General features: G+C 41.5%; 1 protein-coding gene and 1 long non-coding RNA gene across 3 annotated transcripts in view; both read left to right on the top strand.

The window, feature by feature from the left end:
• The window catches only part of LOC146313057 (uncharacterized), a 114,294-nt gene extending 112,628 nt beyond the window's left edge, over nucleotides 1-1,666 (top strand). For both annotated transcript variants that reach the window (XR_014772024.1, XR_014772025.1), the window contains one exon: nucleotides 1,367-1,666. This is a non-coding gene — a long non-coding RNA (uncharacterized LOC146313057). The remainder of the gene's footprint in view (nucleotides 1-1,366) is intronic.
• Nucleotides 1,667-1,674: 8 nt separating this feature from the next.
• Nucleotides 1,675-13,993, top strand: atxn1a (ataxin 1a). Its single transcript, XM_084738656.1, has 2 exons — nucleotides 1,675-3,724; nucleotides 10,999-13,993. The coding sequence occupies exons 1-2, from the start codon at nucleotides 1,862-1,864 to the stop codon at nucleotides 11,584-11,586; spliced, it is 2,451 nt and encodes an 816-aa protein (XP_084594782.1). The 5' UTR covers nucleotides 1,675-1,861; the 3' UTR covers nucleotides 11,587-13,993.
• The last annotated feature ends 4,991 nt before the right edge of the window (nucleotides 13,994-18,984 follow it).

Genomic DNA, 18,984 nt, shown 5'->3' on the forward strand with positions numbered 1-18,984 from the left:
GTGCTGCTTTTGTCCACTAGTGTTTGTGTGTGAACTTGTGCTGCATGTCAGGAAAAGAACATGTGTCAGCATAATTGAATATGCGCAAGTGTCAGTGTTTGAGTAAGCAAGATGGTGTGTGTTTGTGTGTGTGTGTGTGTGTGTGTGCGTGTGTGTGTGTGTGTGTGTGTGGATAGGTGGGTGGATGCATGTGCTTGAAATGCTTGTACATTATTTATGAGATTCACACCAAGCTTTCCATCTTTTGCAGCAGGGGGTCCTTGCTAACAGATGGCACACACACATGTGGTACACACACTCACACATTCGTTACTGAGCGCAGCACAGACTTGTTATCAGAGGTCCAAGTACAGCAGGTGCGGGAAACTTCTTGGAATTGTTAAGATTGTTATTATTAGGGGTGGAAGCTTCTGGAAATCCATAGGAACTGCTTGAAATATTTTTATGCAGTTCTTTTACTCCCCCACTGTTGAACCACATCAACTAGATGCCTGGTGGTACTACAGCAAATAATATTACTATGCAGTCTAGAGTTTAAATCAAAATTTTGGTATTATGACAACACTGATTTGTGGCATATTTTATATAAACTGCAATTTCCCATGAATAAATGTTGGTGTAGTAACTAAACTGAATGCACATTTTTACATATCAGGTCTTATTTGACTCCACCTGCAAGATCTGCAGGCATTTCACTTCAAGGAGATACCGCAAGTTTTTAGTTGACCTCATCATTTTATGAGCTCATGGCCACTATTTCATCCTTCAAAACATCCAGTTCCTTCCAAACAAAGTTAGCTTTTGTACATGTTTTTGCACTCCGCATCTTCGTGTTAGTCCATGGCCTCGTTTTTGTAGTAGAGTTGTTTGTTGTGCTCACAGTGTGTTTGTCAACCTTCATGGCAGTAAACATAAACCTATACAGTTTATTTTTGTGTTGTCTGCATCTCTCAGTCCTTGAATTTAATTTGCACCTGGTCGCAAAACATGGTCTTAGATAGTCTGGACTATCATTTTTGCTTAGCATAAAAATACACCTTTACGATGACAACTCTTCAGTGAGCAATCATTTTTTAAATTTTTTGTTTTGTTTGCGAGACAGTGCAAACACATCTAGAGTATGCATCACTAGTGCTCCTTTGTGGCACTGTACCCCAAGACCAGGGGTACTTCCTGTATGAAAACAGCTGTTGCATTTGTGCAATGTTGAGAGGTATACATTTTGAGGACTGGGTTGTCATCAAGTCCTCCAAAGTCCACTGTCTATGTGAAAACAAACTGCACACATAAAAAATATGAATATCTATTCATCTGTTTGAGATCCACACCTTTTTCCTAACAGTCTGCCCGTTTCTCTCTTCCACAGGATTGTGCTGGGTGTCAGCAGGCTTGCTTTTGCAGGGAAATGATTCCGCATGAAGTGCGACGCACTCGGCCCCCCGTCGTCCTCGGCGGCAGCAGCAGGTGTGACGTCGTGACGCTCTCCCCCACCAGACTGAGCTCACCCTTCAGCCGTTAAAGACCTCCGGACCAAACAGATTGCCCTATCCCTCCCCCTCTAACCACCCCTCCACATCTTCATCTCCATCTTTAATCCTTCCTCACCTTGCTTGTTAGGGCCTGGATTTTCTTTGTTATCAAAAAAGAAAAAGACCTGACTCAACGGCCCTGGATAGAGAGTGAAAGAGAAAAGATTGGGAAAGTCAATTTATAGCTAATTAAAGTGAGACAAGGGACAGATCATCAGAAGTGAGAAAAAGAGACAAGAAAGTGAAACAGAAAGTCAGAGAGAGAAAAAGGTATAGAACTCCAAAAGTTAAGAAAACGCAAGTACAGCTGAGGGACGTGAGGCGAAGTCAGCATGAAGTCCAACCAGGAACGCAGTAATGAATGTCTGCCCCCAAAGAAGAGGGAGATCCCCTCAAGCACGTTACCATCTGAAATCCGCTCTCCCAACATGCCACCTGCCAGCGACAGCCAGCGCTCAGAGAACATGGCCTGGCTTGCCAGCGTGGCTGGTGGGAATGAGAGGGATGTGGGCGTGCACCGTAGCTCCAGTCAGTCTGACGGGCCCCAGTATAAATCCCTCTACTCCTCATCAGACCCTTCATCCTCCTCCTCCTCCTCCTCTTCCTCACTGAGGCTAGTCTCATCTCTTCCTACAGTGTATACGTCCCCCCTATCCCAGTCCACAGTTGGAGGAACTGTCCATTACACCCAACTGCCTCCCAACCTGCAGTTTATAGCCTCACCCTACACGGCCCCATACACAGGCTACATCTCCCCTCAACTGCTTCCACCTCCTCCTCCTCCTCCCCCCCTCTCCTCCTCTTCTTTGGCCGCACAGAGACCCTCACACACAGAGACAGTCTGTGCTCCTTCGCAGGCCTCCAAACACGACCAGCAGAGAGCATCCATGGGGCGTACTTCCATGCCTCCGCCTTCTACAGACCCCGCCCCTCACCACGTTCAAATGTCAACCTCCCCACGGACTGTGCCGTCGCCTCATCACCAAGGAGGCGTTCACCTTCCTCCCCAGTCACTGCACCCCCACCATACACTGGGACATGGGATGTCCCAGGTTGTGGTGCAGTACACGGACGGACACGCCAGAAAAGAGGAAGTCAGCTCCAGACCCAGAGAGCTCCACAATGGAGAGCTGGAAAGGGGCCGGCGGTTTGGAGCGTCCCCTGAGTCCAGCCTCTCCAAGCCAGGGAGCAAATCACGAGACACTTCTTTGTCATCCTACGAGGCTCGCCAGCTGGTTCTGCCATCAGAGTACTCTACCCATGATCCCTCAGGGCTGAGAACGTCTGTCATGCTTATGCCCAACAGCCACGGGGACCACCAGCTGGCACCACCGAGAGCCAGCCCTGAGAAGCAGGCCACCTCTGCCCCCGCACACCTGGAGAAAGGTGGCATCATCCTGGGCAAGCCTGTCAATCGCACACCCTCCTCCTCCAACACCATCTCCTCTTTCACTTTTCCACCCCCATTAAGTGTCAACAGCCTGAAAGCTGCTGTTAGCACATTGTCGCCCCAGACCGTCATCCAGACCACCCACAATGCCACAGAGTCGCTGTCAATGGGGCTCCCCTCCTCCAGTATCTACCCACAGCCGCCTATCATTGGTTACATCGCAGGGGGCAACGGGAGCCAGCACACGCCAATCAGCTACCACACCAGCCTACAGCAACACTTACTCATTCCTGGCACCCAACCGGTCATCATCCCTGTTAGTGGAGGTGGTGTCACCACATTGGAACCTGTAACCACCCATGTAACGTCATCCACCCAACCCGCACCGTTTCCTACCACACTCCCACACACGTACATCGCTGCCGCTGCCCCCAAAGGAGAAACTATGGAAACTGTCAGTGGCTCGTGTCACCAGGCCGCTTCAGGCGCAGTGGTCCAAGCCCAGCTTCATCTCCCCATCGTTCCAGCTCCGCCGGGGCTGGTCGCTCCTTCTGCTCCTCCTCCTACATCCAGTACAGTGGTGCCTCCCTCGCTTCCCCCGTATTTCATCAAGGGCTCCATCATCCAGCTGGCCGATGGGGAGCTTAAACGTGTGGAGGACCTGAAGACAGAGGACTTCATCCAGAGTGCCGAGATCAGCAGTGAGCTGAAGATCGACTCGTCCACAGTGGAGCGCATCGAAGGGAGCCACACCTCACCCAACTTTGCTGTGGTTCAGTTTTCTGTTGGTGAGCACCGTGCACAGGTGAGAGGCAGGGAGCAACATTTATTTATTATATTAACAGATTGTCATTTTTGGAAATACACTGCCACTCTATCGGAAGAGTTAGATTGATGTCATTCTTGAGTCTTTGCATTAACAACGGAGCTAATTATCAATTAGCTTAGCTTAGCATAAACCGCAAAACTTTCTTTCTCCAAAACTGAGAAATCTGACTACTAGTTTCTATAAAGCTCACTAATTAAAGATGCAGGAAGTGATTCTGGAGAAAAATAGTTGGTTGTTGAGTCTCATTTTCATCAAATTACCGAAGTTTTGGATTGGTGGCTTGAAAATGGTTGATTGTTTAGTCTCACTGCTAAGTTGTCACATAGTTATGTTTTGGGAATAAGACTCAGCAATCAGTTATCTTACCGACATGCCAAGTGTCCCATCACAGGCTAGATTTTCTAAAACCTGAAAACAGAGCCAAGAGGTAGAGCAGAAGTCTAGTTTTCTCTCAGACCACCTGAATTACATTATGTTTAACAGTTAGTAGTTTATTTCTCAAGTTTGGAGCTTAGATGTTTCCCTCTTCTTCTAGTCTTTATGCTAAGCTAAGCTAATCAACTGTCAGTGCTGCCTCCATTCTTAATGCAAGAAAGTGAAACTATTCCTGTCAAGCTCGCTCTTGGTGTGATTTTACAAAGCATGATACGAGATTTGTTCTAGTAATTTCTTTCATGACCCATCATTACAACTGAAATTAATTTAGAAGATCAGTGGAACAACAGAAATTTAACAACAATTTTCATAAAGAATGAATAGTTTAATTCCTATATCAGGTCTTTTGCTGATGATTTTTATGTTTACATATTTTTATAGGCCTCTCTAAACCTACCTAAGTATGACGCAGGACCCTGCTAATAAGCCTAGTTGTGCTAGTTTTAAAGTCCAGATTAAATGGGATTTTGAGAGCGTTTCTCTCATGACATATTTCTGAGTGGAAGAGGATAGGCAGGTCATAGCATTGTGAGAAATTTGCTACTGTTGCTAAACTAACTAATAAATCTTAGCTGTGTGCAGCTAAAAGTTGAAGACTGATTGATGGAAGAGTTCATGTGTAGTATTGATTGACACTGTTTGGTTCAAAATCCTGGCTGGATTGATATATGAATACAAAGAAATCGATTATATATATATATATATATATATATATATATATATATATATATATATAGCATACATTGTTAAATAGATGTACAATATGACCGGAGATGTGATCTAGAAAGAAATTTTCTGTTTCATCCTCTTTAACAGGATCTCTAAGAAGGCTTTCATGTATACGGTTAGCTGGTGTTATTAATGTTGAATGACGGGTTGAGCTGCTGAAATGATGGGCTGCTCAGTTATTAATGATTCTTTAATTGTGAATCTCGCAGGACTCCGCTGTTCCATCTGTAATTAAGTTCAATGTACAGCGATGACAGTCATGTAGCAAACATGTTCTGGTTACGAGAGAGTTCAAAGAATTCACTGTTGGAATCTGCTCATCGGTATGACAAGCAAAGACCATCAGTGCACTCATACAAAACCACATTTCTGCTGCTACATCTAATATTTGGCATATCTGTATTTTTTCTGATGTTATTTAAAGGGTGATTTTGGTATTTTTCAACCTGGACCCCATTTTCTCATGTTTTTGTGTCTAAGTAACAAATGGGAACAGCAATTTTTGAAATTGGTCCAGTATTGAGCAAGACTGCTGCAGCTGTCAGCCGTGAAACAGGCTGAAATGTTCCTTATGGGCAGTTATATGTCCACTTTCCCACTGACAGGCTCAGAGTGTTATTCCATGTGTGTAAGATCTGTTTTGTTTAACCAGAAGCAGCTCTCGCCAAAGCCACCAGACACCATTTACAGAAACAGATATTTTATCGTCATCTTCATTCAAACTCGACAGAACAAAATAACCACTAAAACTGTCTTGGCTCGTCTTTCCACTGCTCCAGCAATCACCGACTCTGGTTTAGTCAAAATAAATCCTTCATTCATTGTAATAGAAGTGAGAGGGCAGAAACAGAGTGTACAGCCAGAATATTTTCACATCTAACAGAGTGAATTAAGGGTTTATTTCGACCAAACAACCAGAGTTGGTGATTGTTGGACGGGGAAAATAAGAGCCAAGATGTTTTGGTGTGTTTTATTTTGTTTCAGTCATGTTTGATGAAGTGTGTTTCACGATGATAAAATTACAGTTTCAGTAAATGGGGTCTGGTGGCTTTGGTGATACATTTTGTTTTTGTGGTTGGTCTCTTTCTGTAGGGTTTCAATTATGTTGTCAGGCAGAACAATCTGACTCTGTCAGTGGCAAAACAAGCACTTCTGATAGACTTTGATTGATTGATTTGATTTTATTATTGTGTCGAGCACAAACAATGTTCTCAGCCCAAACAGACTTACAGGACACTATTATTTAGAAAAACAGACCAGAAACAAGAGTAGCAACATAAATCACAGGTAATACTAAGCAAATAAAATATCCTGATGTTTTTTTACAAGCAAAATTTTACTAAATTAAACTACCATTCTGTCATAATTAGTGCACCAGAATATTTCTTGATTTTTGACATTTTATTTAATACAGGTATTCTTAACTCATCATAAAAGGACAATATAAAAAATATGATTTATTCTGTCTCTTAATTTGCATAATTCACATGACCTGTTGTCCTCCTGGATGCTTTTAAATCTGCCAACTCCAAGGAGAGGATTTTTGTTCTCAGCAGTGCAGCTAAAGACCTCTGAGTCCTTGTTGAGTTTGCTCAGGGCCATAATTGTGCTTGATTTTCATATGTATGTAATTTTGGTTTTAACAAAATATAATTTAACCAATCTACTTGTGTTCATGCTACATGCTGAATTATTACTGCACCATCAGAGGTGGGAGTAAGTTACACATGTGCAAGTCTCAGGTCTTAACCTTCAAGTCTCAAGCAAGTCCCACATTAATGTGGTGAGAATCAAGCAAGTCAGATCGTGTCACTGCGATAAGTCAAGCAAGTCACAACTCACATGAGGTTTTGATGATTGCCCACAGTTGCCGTATTCAAATCGGTTAAAAGACCATAAAGCTGCAACGATTAATCAATTAACTGTTTATTAATTGATTATCAAATTTATGGCCAACTATTTTGATGATGATGAGAAAATTCTCTGATTTCAGCTTCTTAAATGTTTGTTTACTGCTTTTTAACAATACAGTACCAAATATCTTTGGGTTGCGGGCAAAACAAAACATTTGAGGACCTTGAATTTTTGGAAACACTGATCAACATTTTTCACCATTTTCTTACATTTTATAGTCCAAACAATTAATTGATTGATAGAGAATAATCGACAGATTAATCAACAATGAAAATAATCATTAGTTGCCACCCTAAAACAGAGTGCTTGTGAAAAGTTCAGTTTTATTTTCAACTGTTGCAGCATGCTTACACTTTATAAATCTTACTGACATTTGACATGTTGCTGCAATGAATTTGAATTAATTTTTGGACTGTCCACCTCAACGATAGCCGCCTCATGTTTTGTCCTCTGCAGGCCTACCGAGAAAAATGCAGATATTTAATTTAAAAAAGTAAAGTCTTCTCAAGCCATTTATCTCACATCTAAGTCAAGTCTCAGACTTGTCAAGACGAGTCTTTAATCAATTTTAGTCAAGTGAGTCTCAAGTCCTCAAATCTGTGACTTAAGTCCGACTTAGTCCCTCCTCCCTGCTATATATATAATGTGATCCAACTTGCCCCCAAATATCATGAATATCTTTATCTTTAAGTGTGTTATTTATTCCAAAGAAAAACTTTCTTAATGGCCCTGTTTTCTGACATATGAAGCAAACGATCCCATAGTCTTATTTAATTAGAAATCAAATCAATCTCACCCTGAACGGCCAAAATAGAAGCAAACTTGCGAATGCTTAAAAAGAACAGCATGCAGCTCTATTCTGTAGTGGATGTATTTCGCATAAGGATTACTTTGCACCATGTTTTCTGAATGACGGCTGCAGCGGTCTCACTGGACTAATACTGGACCAATTTCAAAAATTGTTGTCCCATTAGTCACACCGAAACATGGGAAAATAAGTTTGAAAAATATAGATGCTACCCTTTAAGTCTCCTCGTGTAAAATACCTAAAGTAGTGATTTAAAATGAGTCTTTAGGCTCAGATCATGTTTTGGACTGTAATATTTTGTAGGGTTCGACAGGTCACGTATAGATCTCACTCTTCTATAACTTGGATCTCTGAGTAATCCCTTAACATCCAACACCATGCTGCAATTTATCCTTCTATTTTCTTCTCTGGTTCTAACTCCTTCAAACACACTTGCACTCACTGACATCCACACACATGCACTCTTCTCACTGTCTTTGAGGGTGTGCGTTAAAGCCAGTTAATCTATTTCATCTGTCCACGCTGTGACTTGTCCACCCACACAGCACATCTCTAACCATCTCTCCCGCCCCCGGCCGCTCTTTGATACTGTACCCCACAAAAGCTGACAATCTTTCAAAGACTTATCTTTCTCTCTTGTACTCCATCAGTGGCTCTTCTTCTCCTTCTTTTTTTTTTTTTTCTTTCCTGAGAGGTGGTAGCAGCTTTGAGTCCACACTCAGAGGACTTACTCAGAGAAGTCAAAAATTATATAATACGGGAGGGAAAATATTGCCTGACGTTTGCTTTGAGAGGGTGTTTGATACATCTTACACTTGTATCGTTCTTGACATTGTTCTCTTTCACACTCACTTCCTCACTCCACTTCTTGTTCAATCCACTCCTCCTTTGTAATCTCGCCTTTCATCTCCATCTCAGTAACTTTCTCCACTTCCACCTTCTCATTCTCTCCGCAATATTTCAGATATTCCTTCGTTCGTTCCTTCTCATCAGGTTTATTTTCTACCTCGCTCTACCCATCATATCTCTAAGCCTTCCCTGAGGCGTCTCTTCTTCTGTAACACATGCAAATGATAATGCAAACCCCAAAGTACATGATTTAATCCAAAATTCAGACAGGCGTATTTCAATCTCTTTGAATAAATATGTTCCATCCTCCTCATTGATTTTGTGTCACGGGTCACAGCACTTTTAGGTTGATATAATGCTTTTGAAATATGTTGTCCCTTTGGTCGCAAAGACATTTCTTCCTGGTGGGAGGTTGTTTTTCTTTTCTGCAGCTATGCCAACAATATCCAGCTGTGCCTCTAACAAACCAATCACAGTTATTACATAATTGTCATGCTGATTTTCAGGATGTTCTTTCATTGAAGCCAAATTTAGAAAAAAAAAAACTTAAGTCCTTGTAGTTTCTGTCAGGCAGCCATCTCTCTGTCCTTATACATGAACATTTATACACACTTTTTTTGCCAAACAATTTTGTGGAAGTGACAAGGGAAATTTCTGTATTTTCTGTGGGGCTCAGTAGGAACAACATGCTTCAATGCACTAGTTGGGATTTAGCAATATTTTTGGGGTGCAAAGTAGTGTAGGGTTTAAGGCGCATACCATAAAACGGCAACATCCTCGGTTTGTCTCAAGCTCCATCACATGACGTACACCACTTTCTGTCTCTCCCCTGATGCCCTGTCTGCCTTTAACATTCTCCCTGTCCAGTGTAGGCCACAAATGATGCCTGATGAAGCATCAGCCAGGTTTTATACTCTTCATAAATGATAGTTAACAGTACCTAACATTCAGAGGTGTAGTGTTGTTTAAGTACCAGAGTGCACCAATGATGTGCACGATTAAGTTGCAGCTCGTTCCTAACCACTTTAAGTTACTATAATGACAAGTTTACATTACATTACATTCACATTAGTCAACTATAGCTGACCACACAATAAATGGTAGACTCACTTTATGAATAGTTTCATTAATTTGAGAATATTACAGAAGTCAGCCAAACATCCAGCTAAGTATTAGGTACCATGACAGCATGAATGTAGTAGATTGTAATGTAGTGTGCCATTAAGAAGTATAGGAAAATGAACACAAGTACTTGGTGTTTTGAATGATCCACTCTGAGGAAAAGTTGCAGTAGGCTTTGTGGATGCAGTACAAGCTGGCAAAGTTTAACAGACTGGCTTTATAATGTTTCTTTCCAAATGCATCACAGATAAATAAACAGTCAGAAGAGTGATCAGGAGTGAATGATGAATGAAAGGATGTGTTGCTGCCTTTTCATTTTGACTACTTAATGTAAGCAGACTGGAGAAAAAATTAAAAAAAATAATTCACTGTGCTGCTCGAAGGCCACTGGCAGCTGCTGGCAGTTCTTGAGGGGGGATGTTTTCTTGCATGTTACTTAGTGCCTAATTTACTCTTCTTTACTTTGTTTATTTGATAGGGATAGCACACACTATTGAGCATCAGCATAAAAATGTAAACATGTCAGATTTTTTAGCAGAAATGCTCATTTACATCTGTTATCTCCAGGCAGGTAATAAAAGCAGAAACATTACAAATGACAGTATACAAATGCAGATACACAAAACACTGGTGAAAAGGTTTGGTTTGCTTGAAGCCATTGTTTGAGATGCGTCTAAAAAGTGGGATATGTAGCGGACTTCCTTATAGCAGGTGGCAGGGCATTCCGGTATTTCCTCCCCTTCAACCACTGCATTTATTTTTATTTGCTCTCTTGCATGACTTAGGCCTTAGTGATGATTGCATCTGTAAGTGCTTAAATAATGCACATGAATTTCATCATAATTATGTGAGCTGCTATTATTCTCTTTTCTCACTACAAACACCGGTGGAGCAGCGTTCCCATACACTGCAGCAGCACAACACCTGTGTTAATGTTTGTTTGTTTTTTCCCCTAAATTTAAATTTCCGTGTTGCTTGTCTAATCATAGGCATTTAATGTAATTTTAAAAAATTATGGATTTGTAAACAATCTTTTATCTTAGATCTATGTTATACTGTATATTTTGTTGAGTTGTGTACATACATTATCCCAGATGTTTCCAATGGTCAAACCCAAAGAAATTTGCAATTTATTCAAGGTAACAGTGCATTTCCTGCTAGCCATTTGTAGCTATAACTTCTGGAAAAAACACGGGATACATCGGATTCATCAGAGAGTAACTTGAATATTACATCATCATGCCAAACAGATTTAATGGTAGTTGTTGTCATAATCATATCAACATAATTAAACTGTCTTTTGTTGTTGTTTTAATGTGCAGAACTTGAATATTGTTAAAGCACCAGAATGTCTTTGTCCTGATGTGTCTTTCCACTGTTCCCTCTGCTTCAGGTGAGTGTGGAGGTCCTGGTGGAATACCCCTTCTTCGTCTTTGGCCAAGGCTGGTCTTCGTGTTGCCCCGACCGGACCACCCAGCTCTTGGAGCTGCCTTGCACCAAGCTTTCTGTGGGCGATGTTTGTATTTCACTCACCCTCAAGAATCTAAAGAACGGATCTCTGAAGAAGACCCAGCCCCTAGAGCTGGCCACCCCCGCCTCTGTCCCACCCTCCAGCCACCTCAAACCCCACAGAGTCGGCTCTGAGGCTCCCCAGGGCTGCAGCGGAGGAGGCTCCAGGCACAGCGAGAGGGAGAACGGCATCAGCCAGCGAGGCGGCAGCGGGAACGGGAGCGGAGGGGGCACCAACGTCGAAAACGGAGATGTCATGTTTGGGGAAAGAGTTTCTAAAGGTCAGGTTGCCGGCAGTGCAGAATCCGGCTCCAGTAAGCCATCGGGGGGCAGGAAGCGGAGATGGTCTGCTCCTGAAGGTCGGAAAGTAGAAAAATCAGAGGAGGAGCCACCTTTGACCCTGCCGAAACCTTCCTTCATCCCTCATGAGGTGAAAGTCAGCATTGAGGGAAGGTCGAATATTGGCAAGTGAAGGCTAGCAGGACTGTTAAATAACCATTGGGATTTGGAAAAAACAAAAGGATTCTACAAAAAAAAAACATGAATGCCCACATTAATGTTTCATTTGTCTTGGTTTTAAAGTTTTCTGTTTTGTTTCTTTTTTTCTTTTTTTTAATCTTGAATACTGTACTGTAGAGGTAACTTTACCCTACATGGTATCACCTTACATTAAGTCCATGTAGTTTATAACACATTTTTTTATAGATGGATTTGATATCACACAAGCAATCGGTGCCGTTTTGGTGGTTTCCATGAGATGACTTATGGCGAGGGATTTGTGAGGCGTGCTAAATGTTTGTCGGTGGCTGTGTGGCACACAGGAGCAATGCTTGATGGCTCTTCCTGGATGGCGTTACACATTATGTAAATTTGAAATTGAATTAACTCACAGTTAGCTTCTTGACAGCGATTTCACTCCCTGTGCAACTTTCCCACCGCCCCTCGTCTCGCCAGTGGTTTTACACTGGAACACAGGAGTGATACAACATCAGCTGATTCTGAGCGTGAAGATTTTGTGGGTGTCTCATGAAAATTTTTCATTTGAAACGGGGTGAAAATTCTCTGTGTTCTGTCTTTTAGAGTAAAATGGGTGTTATTCATAGTGTCATCATCAGGGAGTGCCAGCCCCAGCCAGTGATGTCATCAGGCGGCGCCGGTGTGCCACACAAATGAGAGGGAACAACTACTCTGTTCAGTTGATGATGGTGGAGTCTTTACTTTCATCTTGAGCATTTTAATTTTAGTTTGTTTTTTTTATTTCTTAAACCCCTCATCTTCTATCTCACCAGATAGTTGTTTTCAATGATTGTCGAAAACCTTAATCAGGGGTCATTTAGTCCTAGGTTGAACCTACGTGGGTCAATGTTAATGTATACATAAATGTGAGATACCCTAACCTAATACATAAGTGCAAACACACTGGGTTGGCAAACTTCACTTTAAGAGGAAGACTTCATACGATCCTCATAGTTTTTTGATGAATTTCTTTATATTTTTTTACGGCGAGAGGCTGTGTGAGAGGAACCGAGAGAATCTGCGCGTCAGTTCCGAGAGGGTCAAGATGTTTCAAAGCACTTAACACACCTGTCACACTCACCATACAGCCGACAAACTTTTTTGTTGTCTCTTTATTTACGCAGTACTGTATGTTTTTAGATTTTTTAAAATTTAGACAGGGGTAGAAAGTAGCAGCAGCACTTTGGAAAGGTGAAGCTTTTTTTTGGAAAAGTGAAGGGGGTTGTTTGGATGTGCCATGGGATCACGGAGAAAGGGATGATTGTGACAGGTATTACCGGATGGTCAGAGGAAAAATTTATGGTGACAAAAGGAATTAGAAATATGGTGGTTTTCAGCCAGTCAGCCAGCCGTACAAAAGTTAGGAGAAAAGTATTGGAATGTGTTGTGAAAGTTTGGGATCTGGCTTAAAGATTAAAAGGAAAAGACTTTGAAATATCCCAATAATGTTCTGTACTCAACTGAGAGCGTTGGTTAGAAGCTCACGCCACAGATTTTTGAAGGGTGTCATATATTTGTAATGTGTGCGCGTGTGCTAGAGTGTGCATGATGCTGGTCTGTGTCTGTCTATACACACACACATGCTTACACAAACACAAAACAGTACAGACCATCCCTAAACTCAATGACCTATAATATGTACTGTATTTGTTGATGAGCATTTCGATGAATGCTTTCTGTCCCTCCTGCAAAGACACTAGTTGACTGACATTGGATTTGTGCACACTGCTAACAGTACAGGAAGTGCATTGTGTGTTTGTGTACGTGTGTGAGTTTGTGTATAAGTGTATGTATACTGTGTATAGGAAAAGGATAAACTCACTTGATATATTGACAGTGCTAAATGTCCAGTGTTTCTACTTGGAGTTGTACTTAAGAGAATCTTGCAATTTGCACATCAGGAGGAGGGAGATGGGTGGAGACCTAATTTTTAACGGCCCTGTCCTGAAACGAGCCCTAGACCACGTAACACACTGGAGGAGACCAGGGTTTTTGTTCCTCAACAGGCACATTGTAGAGGAAGAGTTTCTACATCGACGCAGTTAAGGTCAAATTACATTTGAATTTTTAACCACAACTGTAAACCAGAAGTTTAACATGTGCCTGCCTACTGAATTTACTGACTTTAGTTAAAGATATACCATTTGTAGTGTGTGAAAGGAAAAAATTGACTTTGTTTGACCATTTTTCCTACTGTTGAAACTAGGGTGTAGTAGGGACTAGGGTTCAGTTTTGAACACGGCCTGTGCTTTCAGACAGCTGAAACCCTATTTTGCTAAGATGTAGCAGTTACCTCAACAGATGTGCTTGCTTGGTTGTTCCACCATGGTTTTTGAGGTGTAATGTGAAGTGTTTACCACCTGGGGATTATCTGATGATGCCGCTTATAGAAAGTTTTTTTTTCTAATGTCAGTGTAACTAAAATATACTGATGTTTCATACTTAAATTTTGGCATATGAGAAAAAACAAAAGACCCTTTATAAATCCTGGTACCCGGCAGAACCTCAGTCAACTCTCACCTTTCTTGTTTCCAGTTTTTAGATATGCTATGTGTTAGGCTCGTCTACGTTGAAATAAAAAGAAGATGAAGATGGTTAAAAGATGTTAATGTTAGGAAGATGCTCACTAACTAGCTTCCTAATCTGCATCGGTTGTTAGCTTGCAAGAAAGTATTTTCCATATAAGCCACCATTATAAAAGAGAATCTCCAAAACTGCAAACAAGGTCTATTATGAATTTCTGATCCGTAGAGGTTTTATATTTGTAGAGTGTTGCTTTTGAAAGTCGACCGAGGTTCCACAGGGTACCAAGATTGCTCAACTGTTATTGGAGTACTGAGTAAAAAGGGGTGGGACTAGCAGCAGTTTTTGAATCTACCAGTGATGGTGGTCACATGTGGTCTGGGATTCAATATGTTCTGATTATATGGTGCCATTCAACTCTTAAATGTTTCTCTCATGCTGCATGTAACAATACGGTATGATCAGGCACCGGAGTTGTGCAGGTTGCTGGCACAATAGTGTTGTTAAGGAGGTGGAAAAGAGGTGGCTTCCTGCAGGCATATCTGTTGAGTTTTCTACTCAGCCTCTGTATTTAGGTGTGAGGTATCTTTTAGTTGGCAGCATCGTTGGTTCAGTTGCCTCTAAAGAAGCGGATCAGTCGTGTTTTTCAACCCACTGATAATATCTGTTCTGTTAGCCGTGTGGGGCAACACTGTTTCAGGTGGTGGGAGTTTACCAGGGTGATGGCAGGATGGATGCGTGCTCAGATGGATGAGGGACGGATGGAGAGGTGGCGGGGGAGTAAATGGGCAGACGGATGGCGATGGTGAGTGAATGAGTAGACCCCGTATGAGATTTGAAAATGCTTTATTTTTTTATAATAAAACAGGGTTTCTCAGATCAACACCACCACAGTAGTGCATTTTCATTTCTTCCTTTTCCTATTGAAACATCACGATCATTACTAGTACAAATAGTTGTGTGTGTGTGTGTGTGTGTGTGTGCATGTTTTGCAATCTGTGTGTGTGCGTGTCTGTGTGTTGTGTAAATGTATGTCTTTTTTTTTTCTTTTCTTGTCCAACCCCCCCTTTCCCAACAAATGAAAAAGCAGAACCACGACATGTAAACAAACCTATCAGTCACTAAGACCATCAAAACTTTTACTGTCAGTCAGGTTGAAAACAAAAACATTTTTTTAGCCAAAGCCAAGTGATGCTTTTTTTTTTTTTTGCTTTGGTTACTTTAGAAAGCAATAGTTTGACAAAATTCAGGCACTCTCCTCGCATACGAGTGGAACACACACATACGTACACACACACAGTCATTCCACTCAAATTCTCTGCAATAAACATTTAATAATAATCTTCTAGCATTACAACCAAAACTTTCTTCCCATAGAGATAATACAATCTTTGTCATATACTGGAAAATGTTTTTTAGCAGCTGATATACCAGTTAACACTATTCCCCTTATCATGAAGTACATTTAAACGTAAAAAAATTGCAGTTGCAACACAAGTTGCTAGTTTTTCAGGGAAGTGTCTCATATATGCAGTAACTGAACATAACCCCCGAAACCTCCACTGTCCCAGCCGGTCGGAGTCATAAACTCTGTAGTCATGCTGCGGGTGAACAAACTGTGTGTCACCTGAAGTAACAAGCAGACATTTTTGACTCCACCCACGTCTGTCTCGTTGCCACGACTCCCGTAGTGACCTCGTTAACTTTGTTTCAGGTACCCAATCATAGCCAGCCAGCCTCACAAGCACCTCCTCCTGAGGCAAAGCAATCGATTAACCCTCAAACAACCGTTAGCTACCTTTCGGTGCAGCCTGTCCTGCACTGCCCGTTCCCCCCTCGCAACATCTTTTTGATATTCGGTCTCCTTTTCACTACTAGGTCATTGTGTTTATACTTGAGTGGACATGCATGCTTAATATTAGACTATGAAACAAAGCAATCTGAATTGTAGACACTTTGTGAATGCGGGAGAGGGAACGGCACATCATAGCAACATTTTTTTGGAGGTTTGGTGTAGTTTTAATTTTGTTAAAGATAATCCCAAGTTTTTATCCCCTTGAAATGTACCACAATGTGCAATACTTACATTTTGTTTCCCCTCCCTTTGCTGTGCCAAGTGTATGTAGCATAGTCCTACTCCAGTGTCTCCTCCTTGTTAATGGCTTGTGTATTTTACTGTCTGTTGATGTAAAAGTCAGGATGTTTGTGAAGAGAAACAAAACCAACAGAGAGTTTCCCTTTTGTCCTTGCGGCCTTCCTAAATTTGAGCGCGCGAGACTGTCATGTCTCCTTGGCGTGTGTGTGTGTGTCTGCACCATATGTCGTGTGTGTAGTGTGTGTGCTTACCTGGTGTTTAAATGTGTATGAGCGTGTCAGAGTGTGTGACGCATGTGTGTAACGGAGTGTTTTCTCCTCTAATCGTCTGTGAGATCGTAAACCCTGACCCTCGACGGTTCACGGTGAGACCCACAGAGAAAAAAGAAACCTCATTGCTAGTGGGGACCACTTTTTGTAAAAAAGAGAAAAAAAAAACCAAGAAAATAAAAAAAAAAAACAACCAACCAACAGAGATGCACATGTAAGTAGATGTTAAAAGACTTGATAATGTTTCAGCACTTTCTAATCCTAGGACGGGCTTGGTCTAACCCCTCTGTCTCAGACCGAAACCTTCCCTAGGGGTAACATTCATTCAAAACAGACAGAGAGAATGAGAATGATTTAAAAAAAAAAAAAAAGGGGGCGAATGAGGATGAAAAAGAGAGATGGCTCAGTTTAAGTTTTTGCACATCACCTTGCCGTAACCTTGTGTTTATCTGTCTGTGCTCCATCTCGCTTGGCGCCCGGCGCGTTCTTGGGTCCAACGGGCCGAGGTGTTAGGTGGTTCCTTGGTTCTTTTCTACTAGGAAAACCTTTTCTCATGGAATGCATCCCTTCTTTTGTTGTGTTTGGGTTTGTTTGGAATCTTTTCCACCGTGCACCAACCGGGCTGTGCCGCTAATTAGGTTATTTTGTTGAGATTTCAAGCTCCGATTTGGCAGATAAGTTTGTAAGGAGTTCAGCACAGCTCAGTGTGGTCGTGTGGTGTGAAAACGGTGCGTACAAACCTTCGCTTTGTTTGCATTATCTTTGGTGCAGGAGCTTTTTCTGTGTTTTTGGTCTCCTTGTAGCACTCAATATAATGTCAGGGGACTTAAAACTATGTAGAGAATGTGTCATTGTTGAGTTTTTATGACAAGCTTCCTCACTGGAGGAACACTGCTAATGTCGTCTTTTTTTAAAAAAAGAAAATTGGCTTCTTGCACAATTTTACAAATAAAATGAATGTTGGTGTGTGAGCTTTGACTTTTCGATCAGAAAAATAAGGCATGTGTGCTCTTTGTTTCTTGATGTTTGTACTTTCATTTTGCAAAAAGGATGTGTTTTTGGCACTTTGTCGTGTTTTAAAAGTGAACAGAATTCGATCAGGATTCCTTTTTTTTCATTCTTTTTTTTTTTCTTTTCTTTTTTTTTTTTTTTGTATGACGTCGTCAATGTCCATAGCGCTGGATAACCAACTCAGGCAGAAAGAAAAAAAAAAAAACTTGTAGAGGCCCACTTAACAGTTTAGTTTCACCCCAATCAATTTACATAGTGGGCTGTTTCATATGGGTTATAAGATATGTAAATTTATTACATATAATTTGATATGATTAACAAATGTCATTATCGACAATTAACTATGAATTATTATTATGATATTCTGTGTATTATGCTGGAGATGGCTTGGATGACTCTTCAGTGTATTGAACGTCTTTGTTCTGCCGCTCTGTGCGAGGCGACAAACACTTCAGCAGGGGACGGGCTGTACGCGTCGTGACCTCTGACCCTGCCCACTGCCACGGATGGGGTGGAGCTTATCTGTCAGCTGTGGCTCATGTGATTCCTCCTCCCTGTTCTGAACACTCAGCCCTGAGGCTAGCAACCGGTCTGTCGAGATGTTTCTCTGCTAACCTGTGACACCAAGTACTGAACTGAGACTCTTTTGGCCCATGAGACGGTGGGCAGAGAAGCGGACATCAGCACAGACCTGCACGGACAGTCTGGCCTGCAGGGGGCCACAGCAGTTCCCAGCCAACTTGTTTGTACTATATTGTACTCACCAAGTCCCTGTGTCTCACCACCCCTTTCCTCTATAGCGATGGAGAAACCCTGTCGGTGTATGTATTTGACATCTGTACAAATGCACCTCTTTGAAAAAGAAAATGAAACCTTGACATATCTGGAATAAATGTCATCTTGTGTCTTTTTTGAGTGCTAACACTAACAATCACAAATACTACTTTTAAAACCCCTGTTAGCTATGACATTTGTCCTACATTGAGTTGGCTTAGTGCTGAAATTGAGCAGATAATGGCTCCCTCTAGTGTACAACATCCTGCATGACATCCTCACCACCCACAGTTAGCTGACAGCAAGTTGGTCTTAAAATCATTTCCCTTCTCTGGTTGTCTGATAATTTTGTTCTGGTGTCCACTCATCTATGTTACACAAATAAGGGTTATAAATGATAGGCTATAAATTCTGTGCTTTTATCACTTCATTTTGCAATATAGTAAATAAATTATAAGGGCATGAATAGTAAAGTCCTTCTTTAAATAACACACTTTATTTGAAAGGAGTGTGCATAAGATTTCCAATACACTGTCATAACCACGACATGACATCTGTCATGAACATGAGTCTTTACGAATGTTTGATTGTTGTCGTCAAGTGTCCTATGATCATTTCTGTAATTTTTGATGCAAAGTTGTCTTTGTTTGTGAAATGACTTAATGGACTGAATGACACTTGA

Source organism: Lutjanus erythropterus, chromosome 16 (genome assembly GCF_056507025.1).
Source record: "Lutjanus erythropterus isolate fLutEry1 chromosome 16, fLutEry1.hap2, whole genome shotgun sequence".
NCBI lineage: Eukaryota > Metazoa > Chordata > Actinopteri > Lutjaniformes > Lutjanidae > Lutjanus > Lutjanus erythropterus.